General features: G+C 37.9%; 1 protein-coding gene across 3 annotated transcripts in view; it reads left to right on the forward strand.

The window, feature by feature from the left end:
• Positions 1-12,076, forward strand: part of CDKAL1 (CDK5 regulatory subunit associated protein 1 like 1) — a 386,114-nt gene that overhangs the window by 113,215 nt on the left and 260,823 nt on the right. For all 3 annotated transcript variants that reach the window (XM_068200064.1, XM_068200067.1, XM_068200065.1), the window contains one exon: positions 5,758-5,854. In XM_068200064.1, coding sequence (XP_068056165.1) covers positions 5,758-5,854 — 97 coding nt within the window. The remainder of the gene's footprint in view (positions 1-5,757; positions 5,855-12,076) is intronic.

Here is a 12,076-nt window from a genome sequence, read left to right on the forward strand (position 1 = left end):
TCAGTTTGGAGTTTGACGGAGCAAGCATTTTTATATTTTGAAGTACTTTCAGAGAAGACATGCTCGCCTTTGTCAGGAGGAGGACATGCAACTTATTTTTGCCCTGGAATATTTGCATGCTACCTGATGGTATTTGCCACAGGAAGTGCTATTTGACAAGTTTGGCGGGTGCAGCATGGCAGTGAGACGGCCGCTTTGCTAGAGACTGGTCCTTCAAGAGCAGTTCAGTAAACTCCAATAATCAGCATAAACATCCTCAAATGAACTTTGCATCTTCACATGCCCCACAGATAAATTACAGTAATTCTTTGGGGGCTGTGGAAGTGCACAATGAAGCTGACATGCCTAAGCAGACTCTTGAGTGGTTCTGCTCTGATTAATAATGTTGACAAGCTTTCATCAGATTTTCCACAATCCTTTGTATATGGGGCTGTCCCTTAACTTCGAAAGCAGAACATTTATGAGTTTCTAACATCCTTTTTGCTTCTTACTCACCCACTCTGCTCAGCATATTGCGACCTCTAAGGTTTCATGAGACTTGTTAAGCTCACCAGAGATAAAACAAGGAGTTCCCGTGTCCTTCTCTTTTTTTGTTTCCTTCCCAACAGCTTTTGTTTTCCCTCTGTTTTGGTTCTGCTGCATCCCTTCTCCCATGAGCTAACTTAATGAGACAGAATGGTTAAAACTCCCCAATCTTGGCTCAATAAATTTCTCCTATATCAGTGAGTTAAATGGGGCTGTGGAAGGGCCCAGTGAGCTGCAGAGCTTGGAGCAGAGGAGGAGTGATACCAGATGGCCAGAAGTGAGAAAGAGGGGGCGTTGAAGTTGGAGAAAGGTAAGAGCAACAACAGCAGACAGAGAGGATGGGAAGCAAGCTTTTGAGTACTGATGAGACATTACATTCACTCAAACCCTGTAAAGCCATGGTTCAATTACCGTTTGTAATTTCTCAAACAGAAAAGAGTTGTGTGATTTTATAGATTTTCAGGAAGGTATTCCGAATGCTGTACAGGCACCATCTTTTCACTCCATGGATGTTGCACTCTCTTTAAGACTTGTGGCTTTCTGCTGATTAATTCAGCAGATGAGAGAGTTGGAAGATCTTTCACATATTTGCATCTTCAGCTAAATAGCATTTCTTTTTCACCAGAGACATCACAACACCATTTCTACAGCCTGGGAAGTAGTATCTCCTGAATTTTACTTTTTATAACCATTGGCAGCCTGATCTCATCATATACCCAGCTAATACTGTATTTAGCTAGAGGTGCTGTAGCAGAACTTCTTCATGTATACTGGCATTTCTTTGGGCACTTCTAGACACAGAGCTCCCCTTTCTTTATGGCTTCACACCTTTCTAAAACACCTGATAAGGACTGTTGTGGATTGTGTGTAACAGGAGGCCACGGGAATGGTATGAATAGACTACAATGATGCATTGCACAATTCCATTTAAGTATACACATCTTATGGGGAAGTTGCCAGGTTTGTGCAGGTACAACAATGAGGAGGTGAGTGTTGCATTTGGTGGGAGTAGCTCAGGAATGGTCTGTTGTCACCTGCCTAGTAGGACTCGGGTTGAAATAATTGCTTTTTCGTTTCAGATAACAAAGTTACTTCCTGTTGTACTTTTGCATTAGAAATAGTTCTTATTTTATGAACATTTCCCAAGTGCTATCCATACAAAGCTGAAGAAGCTCACTGTAAAGCGCTTTCCCCCTTAATTTCTTGCTTTTGTTTAAAAATTCCACTCTTGCTTCTTCTCTTACTTGTATTTGACTGTTACTTTGTCCTGCTGCAGGCAACCTTCTCCTCATTGTTTACATGCTTCTTTATTATTTAATTCCACAAACAGTGGGTTTTGGAGGAGAAAATGTGGGGTTTGCAGGCAGAATACTTGGTCTCCTATGGTTTCACATATCTGGTACTAGAGCAACACTTTACAAATTGTATGTTTCATGCTGACAAGTCTGTAGCTTATCAGCTTGCCTCCCTGCAGACCAGACTGCTTTTTATTTCAGAGTCCTGTTAAGCCTGCCTTTGCAGCTGGGATCCCTTGGTGGGGTGTAGTGGTGGCTCCCTAAAAGCTACAAGTTACTTAAGAGTTCACAGCTTACAAAAATCCAGCGGGCAGCTCTGCTCATGGAAAGGGAAATGAGCAGGCAAGCAGTGGTGGTCTGGCTTGTCTTGTCTCTAGCAAAGAGCAAGTTAGCAATTACTTTCAGTATCACAGATTGTCTTCTGTTGAACTTGGCCCATCTTCTCTGTTTTCACTTTTTTATTGCCTTCCTTAGATTTGAACCTCAGGGAAATGTCCCTAGCTTTTTTCTTTTGGTGGTTCCACCCGAGTATCTGTGTGAGTCATGAAAAAGTGGAACAGCTTCCTGCACTGGCTGCCATGGTATCCAGCAGTGTTGCTATACACACAGTGCTGATGTAGCAAATGCTTATGGGGAGCTTTTTTGGAGGGTGGGAGGTGTTTCTTTGTCTTTGTTGTATTACTGACTAAATTTTCGTGGAGCTTAAAAAATGAAAATTAGAGGAACCATGCAACAAACTACATAGAATTGTGAGAAAAATATCCCAGTTTGGGAAGGTTCCTAACATAAATACAATTGAGCAAGGCAGAAATTCTCCAGTTACATTCTCAAATCTGCTTTTTAAAGGCAGAATACATGGAACATATATCACTGTCTCTGCAATGGAGTATAAATCTTGTGATCTTGTGTGAGTCCTCTGCTCTATGCAGCACTTCACGCCCCTATTGTTTCCCATTTGTTTTTTATTTCCCACCTATTACTTAGGAAGTAGCTTGAATAATTCCTTTCTTAAAAAAAAAAGAATTGCTCTAATTAAATTTGTATTCAGATGTATACCTTGCAAGTAGCTTTTAGAAATGAGGATTTCTAGAAGATGTTTCATGAGTCAATTAAATTGAAAGTTCAAGGTGAAGTTCATGTAACTTAAAAATATAAAGGCTTCTAAAAGAGAAGATGTATTTATTCATGCCACCTACTAGACTCCATGAGGTATTAGTCTCCTTAATATTCATATTTTTTGAAGACTAAAGGCTCTTCTAATACAGTTCTCATGCTAACTAGATTTCTGAAAGATAATTTTTGCAGGCTTTTGTTAATATGAGTAGGGCTCATTAAACAGTATTAAAAGGAGGTGACAATATAGCACTGGAATGCATATTTTAAGAAGTGGTTTCTTGAAAATGAGGCAAAAAAAAAATTTCCTTACAATGGCTTTTCATTTATGGTGGGTTTTATGTATTGTGTGGTATATTATGAAGGTAATGAAAATTTGCTATGATTGAAAATTTAGTTCTGGCATTTCCACTTAATTGCATTTTAAAAAAAAATCTCAGTGTACAAAATTCTTTATTCTATAGAGACCTGTACAACTTTTAAAAAGTTAAGTGAAGGCAATGCTTCTTATGAAGAATATTAATTTTTACTTTTTCCCCCCTAGCTCTAGTTATAGTCCCAGAAGATATGGCAAAATGTTAAAGCTGTGAAATAACATTAAAATGCCATTTAATGTGTCAAGGGAAACTTTGTTTATTTTTTTTTCTCTCAGATAAAAAGACATGAATAAAAGCTTTTTCTTCTGTGGTGCTCGCAGGTTTTCAAGTAGATGGAGCGGGCTGTTGCTTGCAGCAGATTATACCAGATGCCAAGTTGCCTAGGGATGTGTGCTTTGTTTGCTGGAGACAGGGCTTATTGTCTTGCCTCCAGGCATTAGGTTGAGTCTGTTAGACTATATAAGCAGTGATTTTTATCCTTTGAGTTAGTGGAGTGTCACATGGTGCTATGTGACATTTTTAGGAAATGCATGAAGTATGATTTTTATTTTCTTATTTTTTCTTGGATATGTAGTAGGTAACCTCCATTGAAGTTTTGCAAAACCCTTAAATGTTTACCACTGAAAGAAAAGAGGGATCACAGGTTTTGGAGACATGTTTCTATGTTCTGTGCTGAAGAAATATACTAAATTAATGTCTTATCATAGCTCTTTACCCACAGAAATATTGTCAAGGAAGAGATAAGAAGATGTGCATTTATATTATACACGTAGTGTGCAAGTAGAGGACCAACAAGGTTCTATATGATGAATGTCTGAACATTTCCTGAAAGTCACAATAAAACAAAATCATATATCTTATAGACATTTGTTGCATTTATATTGGATATGAAGTAACAGTCATAATCTATTTTCTTGTTATTTCTCACCTGTGTTTGTTTCTTTCCTTTAAAATACCTCATTTTAGTGCAGCAGCCAACATAAGGTATTTGGCAAAATGGCCTGTGATCTCCTTTATTATTACAGTCTGTGTGTTATGAGCTTTCATTTGAGCTGTAAATTGTAAACATATAATTTTCATTCCATATAACAAGTGTGGAATGAAAATTCTGAGCAGGGAAACTGTCTGTGGTACCACTCTGGGTTGGTTTGGGTTTTTTTTATTAAAATTGCCATTGCTGGAGAAAGACAGATGCTCATTTAGCATTCATGCGCTTGTTGAACATCACTTCCTTTAGTGCACTCATCTTGGAGACAGCTCAAGAAAGCTGAAGAGTATAAAATTGTCTAATTACCCGTGTATAGTGGATATTTTTTCTGAAAGGTGTTGTGACATGTCTTAGCCTATTCCAGCATAACGTTAAACACTTCATGAATTCATACCTTGCTGGAGAAAAGATTCCAGGTTCCAGTTTGACAGAAGCCTGCCAGGAGGTTGTGATACGATATGCAACCATGAACGATCATTCTTGAAGCAACCCATAATATGTTAGACCTAGCCAATCACCTAAACTTGTTCAGAACTTTTCTTCTTTCATGTTTTGCACATTGCAATGCAGTTGTTGCGTTGGTTACTGTGCTAATGGATGATCTTCAAAGTTTGATGAACATTGGCAGGTTTTGCATCTCACTGTTTTGCATGCAGCTGCTAGTTCTGTGCAGGCCTTCCATTAGTTTTGAGACTTAGTGCTGGCTTAATACTCACTGTTGAATTCAAAGTGAGTAAAAATGTTACTAATGAGATGAACAGTGTTAACCATTTCATTTTAATGTTTTGATTTCCTGCTTGATGCTAAGGTAGCATTAAAGCTAAGGAATTATGTAAGGTATGCAGACAAATGTTTCTCTGCCAGAGGCAAGTACTTAAAGCTTGAAAGTACTCAATATGCTTAAATACTTAAACATTTTAAAGCAACTGCATATTTCAAAGTAAATAAATATTTTAAGTACCCATCAGAAGACTGATGTAACTGGTCAATTCTGACTGGTGCTACATAAATGTAGCTACATAAATGCTACATACATGTTTCAGTTAGGGGTTCCTGCCTGTATCCTATCCTCTGTCTCTTGCATTCTGTGTAACTTCTTGAATTGATGTTAATTACTCTGTCCCATCTTTCTTGGCCAGTTTCTCTTCTACTATTTTGGCAAGTAAAGTTAAGTGAACTTGATTAGGGGTTTCAGGGTTGTGTTTTTGTCCAAGATATGCAATGGTTATGGTCTCTGTACATACTCCCCAAACTGAGCCAGGTGTGCTGTTACTTCAAATGGGGTTCTTTTGGTGTGTTGATTTGTTTGGTTTCTGAGGCTCAGACATGTACAAGCTGCTTCTGATTTGGCGAGGTCTTCATTGTGATTGCTTTCTGTTGTCACATGCATAATATGACTGTGTTGAAGTTGAAAATGATAAGTAAAAAAAATATTGACATACTGTTTGTCCTTCTTTAGGAAAGCCCAAGAAGGGAAGAAGAAAGTTGTTCTCGCAGGTTGTGTACCACAAGCCCAACCTCGCCAGGAGTACCTGAAAGGCTTGAGTATTATAGGGGTATGTATCTTTAGAAATCAAAGGTTTTCATAAATGTTTTCAATATCTAGACTCTTGGAAGAAGCAGCAGAGAAGCTTCCTGTCATGTCCCCCTCCTGTTCATCTTTTTGCATTATACAACATTTAAACTTTTCCTTCAGTCGAGGGTGATTTGATTTGGCTGTGGCATGAGGGGAGAAAGAAAAGCATGCTGTTGTTGGAACTGACTTCCAGTGCCCTTTGAAGCCTGGAAATTTCCAGGCTTCATCCAGGATCAATTGCCATATTCTTAAGAATATCACAGGTTATTTGCTCTAAGACAAGCCTTAAGACCTTTGTTAAAATCAGTGGAAGAAATGTAGGGGACTAGAGCATATGAATTACACAGACACAGATGAGGGTTTGGTGGTTGTTTTTTTACTTCACACTATTAAGCAGAATGGAAAATAGCAATTATTATTTTGTTTAAATTTGAGGCAGTCTGAAGAGTTAAATCCACTGATGACAGACTTGTTAAACAGTTACCAAGCTTTACCTTGGAAATGAACCCACAGAGCATTAACTTAAGTAATGAAGTGTTTTCAGTGTTCTGTGGGATGTGGTATTACTGTATCATTGAATCACCTTTGGAAAAGAAAAAAGTAGAATGGGTGAATGGATTTCCTCTTTGCTCAGAGGCCACAAAGTTATTGATCCATAATTGGTTGTTATAGCGAGGATAATAATACCCACACATATGTAGTCAGAGGGGACAAAAATGAGCAAGTCACTATCCTTTGACCAAAATTGTAATTTGATGTTTCAGTTTTGATTAATTTAACCTATTAAAATTGGGAAGTTTGATTTTTATTTTTTTTAAACATTTTCCCCCTCTTTTTAAAAATTTTCTTTTAGGTAACATGTAATTTCTGAAAATTAACCTCTTCTCATCATCTTCATTTCTGTACCTAGAACCAGTGTTTCATGAAAAAATATTAGTATTTTTTACAGAAGGATTACTGTTTGGAGATGAATTAGGTGTTAATGCAGTGTTCCCAAGTACTTTGAAACTAGACCTGAAAATACTGAAATGTAGTCTTGCAATAAGGACACTGTCCTCTGGCTGTCATTGCTGTGGTAAAATTTACTGTGCTTTAAATAAGAGATCCCTCAGCTCAGAAAGGTCTCAACCTTGAGGCAAAACTATTAACAAAAACAAAGCTTAGAGCATATTATTGTCTATGTTTTCAGTTGGTACATTTAAGATTTTCTTCCCATTTTATAAAGAAAGTGTGTGAGAGGGTGACTGTATTTAAAGGACAAGACTTGTTATCTTACTATTGCAAAATATTTTTGAAAGGCAGTTTTTTCAGAATTAAGAAATAGAAAATGTTTTGTTGGCAATAGGATATTGATTCTACTTTAAAATTTTAAGCATTAAGGGTACAGTTTTGAAAATCTTTCTTTAATACCAGATTGGTACTGTCTTCAACTTAGCTGAGAGACAGAGTTGATTTATTGTTGCTTATATAAGTTCTACTGTTTTCTCCCCCCCTCTTTTTTTTTCTTTTTCAATATTTATTTTAAAGGACTGTAATGTCTGAGGATATGTTTATTTACCAGCAATTGTAACTCCCTCAGGGTGGCTTTCTAAAGGCAGTGTGTCAGAGTCTCTTCTGCTCCTCTTGTTAGGATGGAGGAGGAAGTTGTGTTGTAACTACCAGAGAAATTCTAGTAAACCAGAGCTTGTTTTGATCTGCATTTGAAAAAAAACAGGACTGAACTTCTACTGTTCTTTATTTATTGCCTGATTTGGGCAGAAGGAAAGGAAGGGCAACTTCATATCCTTCTTACCATTTGTGATGTTACTGTGCTTCTGTGTTTCTTTAAAGTAATTGCTACTTTGTAAACATAATGTGGGTTGAGGCCTTACCATAGGCTGTGTGTAAGGCAAACCTTAATGTCACATGCCAAGGTGAAGGAGCTCTTTTGTGGAATGGGAAAACTCTAGGCAGTAATAAACCTGCCAAGTGTGTAAAGTACCTGAAGCACATAATGATGCATTACAGAGGTTCACAGCCAGTTCCCCTCTGGTGGTTTCCAAAGCTTACTCCTTTGTGTTTGTGGTGTACTCACTTCAAACTCAAGTGCTTGTGCAGTGCACAGAGAGACATCAACTCTCCTATGTAGTTATCCCTCACTTTTCATTTCTAGTTGCTGAGAAGTGGGATGTGTGACTGTGCCGATTGTTTTGAGGGGATTATGGGGGAAGGAAAAGGAGACAGAAGGGGCAGTGAAAGATTTAGCCGACAGGTTATGTTTTGGGACCCGTGAATGGATGTAGGTAATGGTGGTGTTTCTTCACTTCCTGAGCTGCATACAAGAACATACAAAACTCTTGCTCCCTGTGATAGTTGAGTTATTGGAATGGGATATTTTATTTCATTGACATTTTCTGGAGTTTTAAGATGCTTGATCTCCAAATGATGCTATGTATTGGAACCTCTGGTCAGGTTGCTGGGAGTTTATAGATCTTAAGAGGCTTCACAAAGCCCATGTATCTGTGCTTTGAAATCATCAAACTTGCTGTGCAGTCTGAAAGCACGGAGCCTAATCCACATATGTATTCCATTAAATGCATACAATAGCTCCACAGGTTAGTGAATCCTGAATGAGAACTCCAATTCTATTTCCTTCTCTATCTTTCCCAGGGTAACATCTAGCATCAAAGATCTATCACCTTCTGTCATACTCCCATCACCCAAGGGAACTCTATCATGCCTAATCTTTCATCTGCACAAACCCACACAACCAATCCAGTGTTGCTACTCTGGAAGGCTGTAAACCCCCCTTTGCTGCTGCTCTCTGAGTCAGAAGGTGCAGGTCCCATGCATGGTAGGGCACTGCAGGCTCTTTAGCCAAGGTGAACCTGAAGTCACTGCTTCCAGGAGAAATATATAGCTATGAAAAGCCCTCTGCCAAAGCTCCTTGCATTCTCCTGACCTCCAACTAACCCTTTCCCTTTGCTATTCTACTGTATAAGGCAAGCTTTAAGTAATTTTCTTTTCATATCCAGTTTGAAACTCTGGAATGTGATTAGTGGGAATGCTGAACACTCCCCGCAGCAGCACGTAACACTAGGAGCACTGCAATAAAATAGATGGTGCAGCATAAAAAATGCTAAGTGCATTACAAAAAACGGGCACTTTATTTCTCAAGCTCTACATCTGTAATTGGTATACACTTTTAAGTTTAATGTACCTTATTCCTTCATTTGTAAAATGCTTCAGTGAGCGGAGCTTTGTCAGTGCCATTGTGAAAGGAAATCACTGGAACCTTACCTAGATGCCAAGTGTTTGTACATCCCTACTGCTTTGGCCTCATAAATGAGGAAGATGTGTTGTATGGTATTTCTGTGGTTCAGTTCGTAAAAGTTTCAATGATGTTTGCAAAACAGAGATAGTGATACTTGCCTACCTTGCAGCTTTTATAAGGCCAGACTGCATTCAAGATTGAGAGCCTGTATGCTGCCCTTAAAACAGAGCCTTGCATGAATACAGATATCCAATATGTACTTCATGAAAGCCAAATTTGATGGAATTTTACTCTGAATTATTTGAATTAGCAGAACTTCTTTGAAAGCATGCTGGAAACCTGGGAACAGGTGGACACTGTTCATCTGTAACTTATGGCTAAGAATGATTTAATGCAAATCTCAGCTGCTCGACTTTGGCTTTTGAATTCCCATGCTGATATTCATATATGACACTTGAATGTGGAAAGTCAGAAAAGAGTGTCAGTTAAGCACCTGCTTTTAAACTGAAAATTGGATGTGCAAATAGAAAATGTTCATTTCTACAGCAGTTATATGCTATGCTATAAATCAAAGAGTGTAGCAGTTAATTTAGATAAGAATTATCTTTCAGCTGTGTCACTGTTTAGTAATGAAAATCAGTTGTTTATGTGCATCTCTGGGGTAGTCTCCTTTCCTTGAAAATTTGTGTAGATCCTCCTCTCAGAATACATTCCTAACCCAGAGCAATGCCCATTACCATGGTCAGCAAAGATTTTAAACACAGATGTTATCCCTCTGAAGCCAGGGTGGCTAGTCACATGCCTTTTGAAGTTATGTATTAAGCTCTAGATTTATCTTGCCTAAGTGCTGTAATTTGAGAGTCTGTTTTGCTCAGCTCTCTTTATGGTCAATGAAGATAATTATCTCTAAAATAATTTAGATTTTTAGAAGACCTGAAGTGCCTTTTGAAGCCTTGTATTTCCCTTTTACTGGCTTTAGAGAGGGGATAGGGCGAGTAGTCTTTTAACATACAGCATTTGGCAGAGATCCCTAAACAAGGTGAGATGAAACTGAGAGTTGGTGAACTGGAGTTAAAATCTTCAGGAATATAAATAGCGTATTCTAATTACCTAAAATAGACTATTTTATCTATGTAATGACCATTTTGTTTCTTAACTGTGTCAATGAGAATCAAATGTATAGGGTTTTTCCAAGATGAGAAAAAAACATTGTTTTACTTCAAGTAGCCCTGTATAGATATTATGCTCACTCCTAGGGTGTTCATATTGGATCTTAGGAAAAATTTCTTTATGTAAAGGGTGGTCATGCATTGGACCAGACTACTTAGGGAAATCGTTGAGTCACAATCCTTGGAGGTATTTAAAAGTTGTGTAGATTTGGTGCTTAGAGATATGGTTTAGTGGGGGGCTTGGCAGTGCTAGGTTATTATGAATACAAATGATTGCAGAGCTGCACTTATGCCTAGCTCTGATCCCACCAGGAAGGGTCAAAGATTTTTCCTGGCTTTTGTTTCAACTCAGCCTTCATGCTTTGATAAAACTCTTTATCCTTGCTTTTTCTCTAGACAGTTTCCTGCTTTGGCTACTTTTCATGGGTTCATGAGCCTTGCCTATGCTCTCGGCTCATATCAGTCTCAGCCCAGATTTCTGCACCAGCCCTGATTTGTGGTGGTTGAGGTTTTTTTTTTGTTTTTTTTTTTTTTTTTTTTTTTTTTTTTTTTCTTTTTTTTTTTTCTTTTTGCATAGTTCTACTTAGCTTTCAGCTCTGTTCTGCCTGTGGCTCTTGTTCACCTCCTAATGGAGAACCATTTGAAGTGGACATGAGGTCCAAAATGTACTTAACTATGCTGGAACCAAGGTCCCACAAGATCTGTGGAACCAAGTGGGGTGCACTGACCACACCCACCAGTAGTGTCCTGCTGTCAGTCCTGGGGGCTTGGTTTTTTGAGACACTCTGCAAAGAAATGTTGAAGAATGGTGTCACTTCCCTTCATACACTGCCAGGATGTCTTTCTGCTTCATGGAGTTCATGATGCCTGATGGAGAGAGAGACATTATTGGAGCTCTGCTCTGAAGGTTTACACATATCTTTGATACCAGACCAGAGCAGAATTATCCATAAGGTTAGTGAGATGTGAGGAAAAGCATCCAGCAGACCTTTATATATTTGAGAAAATTTCATTACTATGACTTCGCAATTTTTTTTTTTCCTTTTTCATTCCCCACTTCCCGCCTTTTCTTTTTCCCAAATAAGAATTTTCTAAACCTTTCCCTCTTTTCACTTCAGGTTCATGTCACATTTTCTAAGATACTTTTATCTTCATAAATGCAGACTGTAAGCATTCCACATTTTCTTCTTGAGCACTTGGGGCTTTAGCCAAATAATTTCCAATATCAAATGGAAAATATTTAATGTGGGAAATAACATGTAAGGCAGAACAAACATCCATTTCTGGGTGCAGATTGCATTGTCTCTCAGACCTATAATTTTAATTAGTTACATGAGCCATCTTCTTGACAGACATATTGAGAATAATTTAATTTATCCAACCAAATGAAGATGCAATATAATGGTTGGTGGGGTTTTTTGGTCTTTATTCAACAGGGGATTTGGAGCAATGTGAAAATTCCTCAGATGCACCATGCAGAATGTAATTGGTGGCTCAGGTTATGAACCACCCAGATTGCTCATATTTTAAATTACTAAAATGGTTATGAACATAAACAGTCTAGTAGTGAGACATATAGCAATAATGTTTTAGGTAATATAATGCAGACTTTGCTCCCTGACTGTAGTGTAGTTTTAAATGTGTATACTTCTATTTTCAAGTGGAATTTTTCTATTTATTTTTAAACATTTAGTAGAAAGTACATATGTTAAATATCTTGAGTCATAATTTTTAAAACTATATCCAAAATGGATATGTACACAAGTATGTAAATATGCAT

The sequence above is a fragment of the Anomalospiza imberbis genome, chromosome 1, assembly GCF_031753505.1.
Source record: "Anomalospiza imberbis isolate Cuckoo-Finch-1a 21T00152 chromosome 1, ASM3175350v1, whole genome shotgun sequence".
In the NCBI taxonomy this organism is placed as follows: Eukaryota; Metazoa; Chordata; class Aves; order Passeriformes; family Viduidae; genus Anomalospiza; species Anomalospiza imberbis.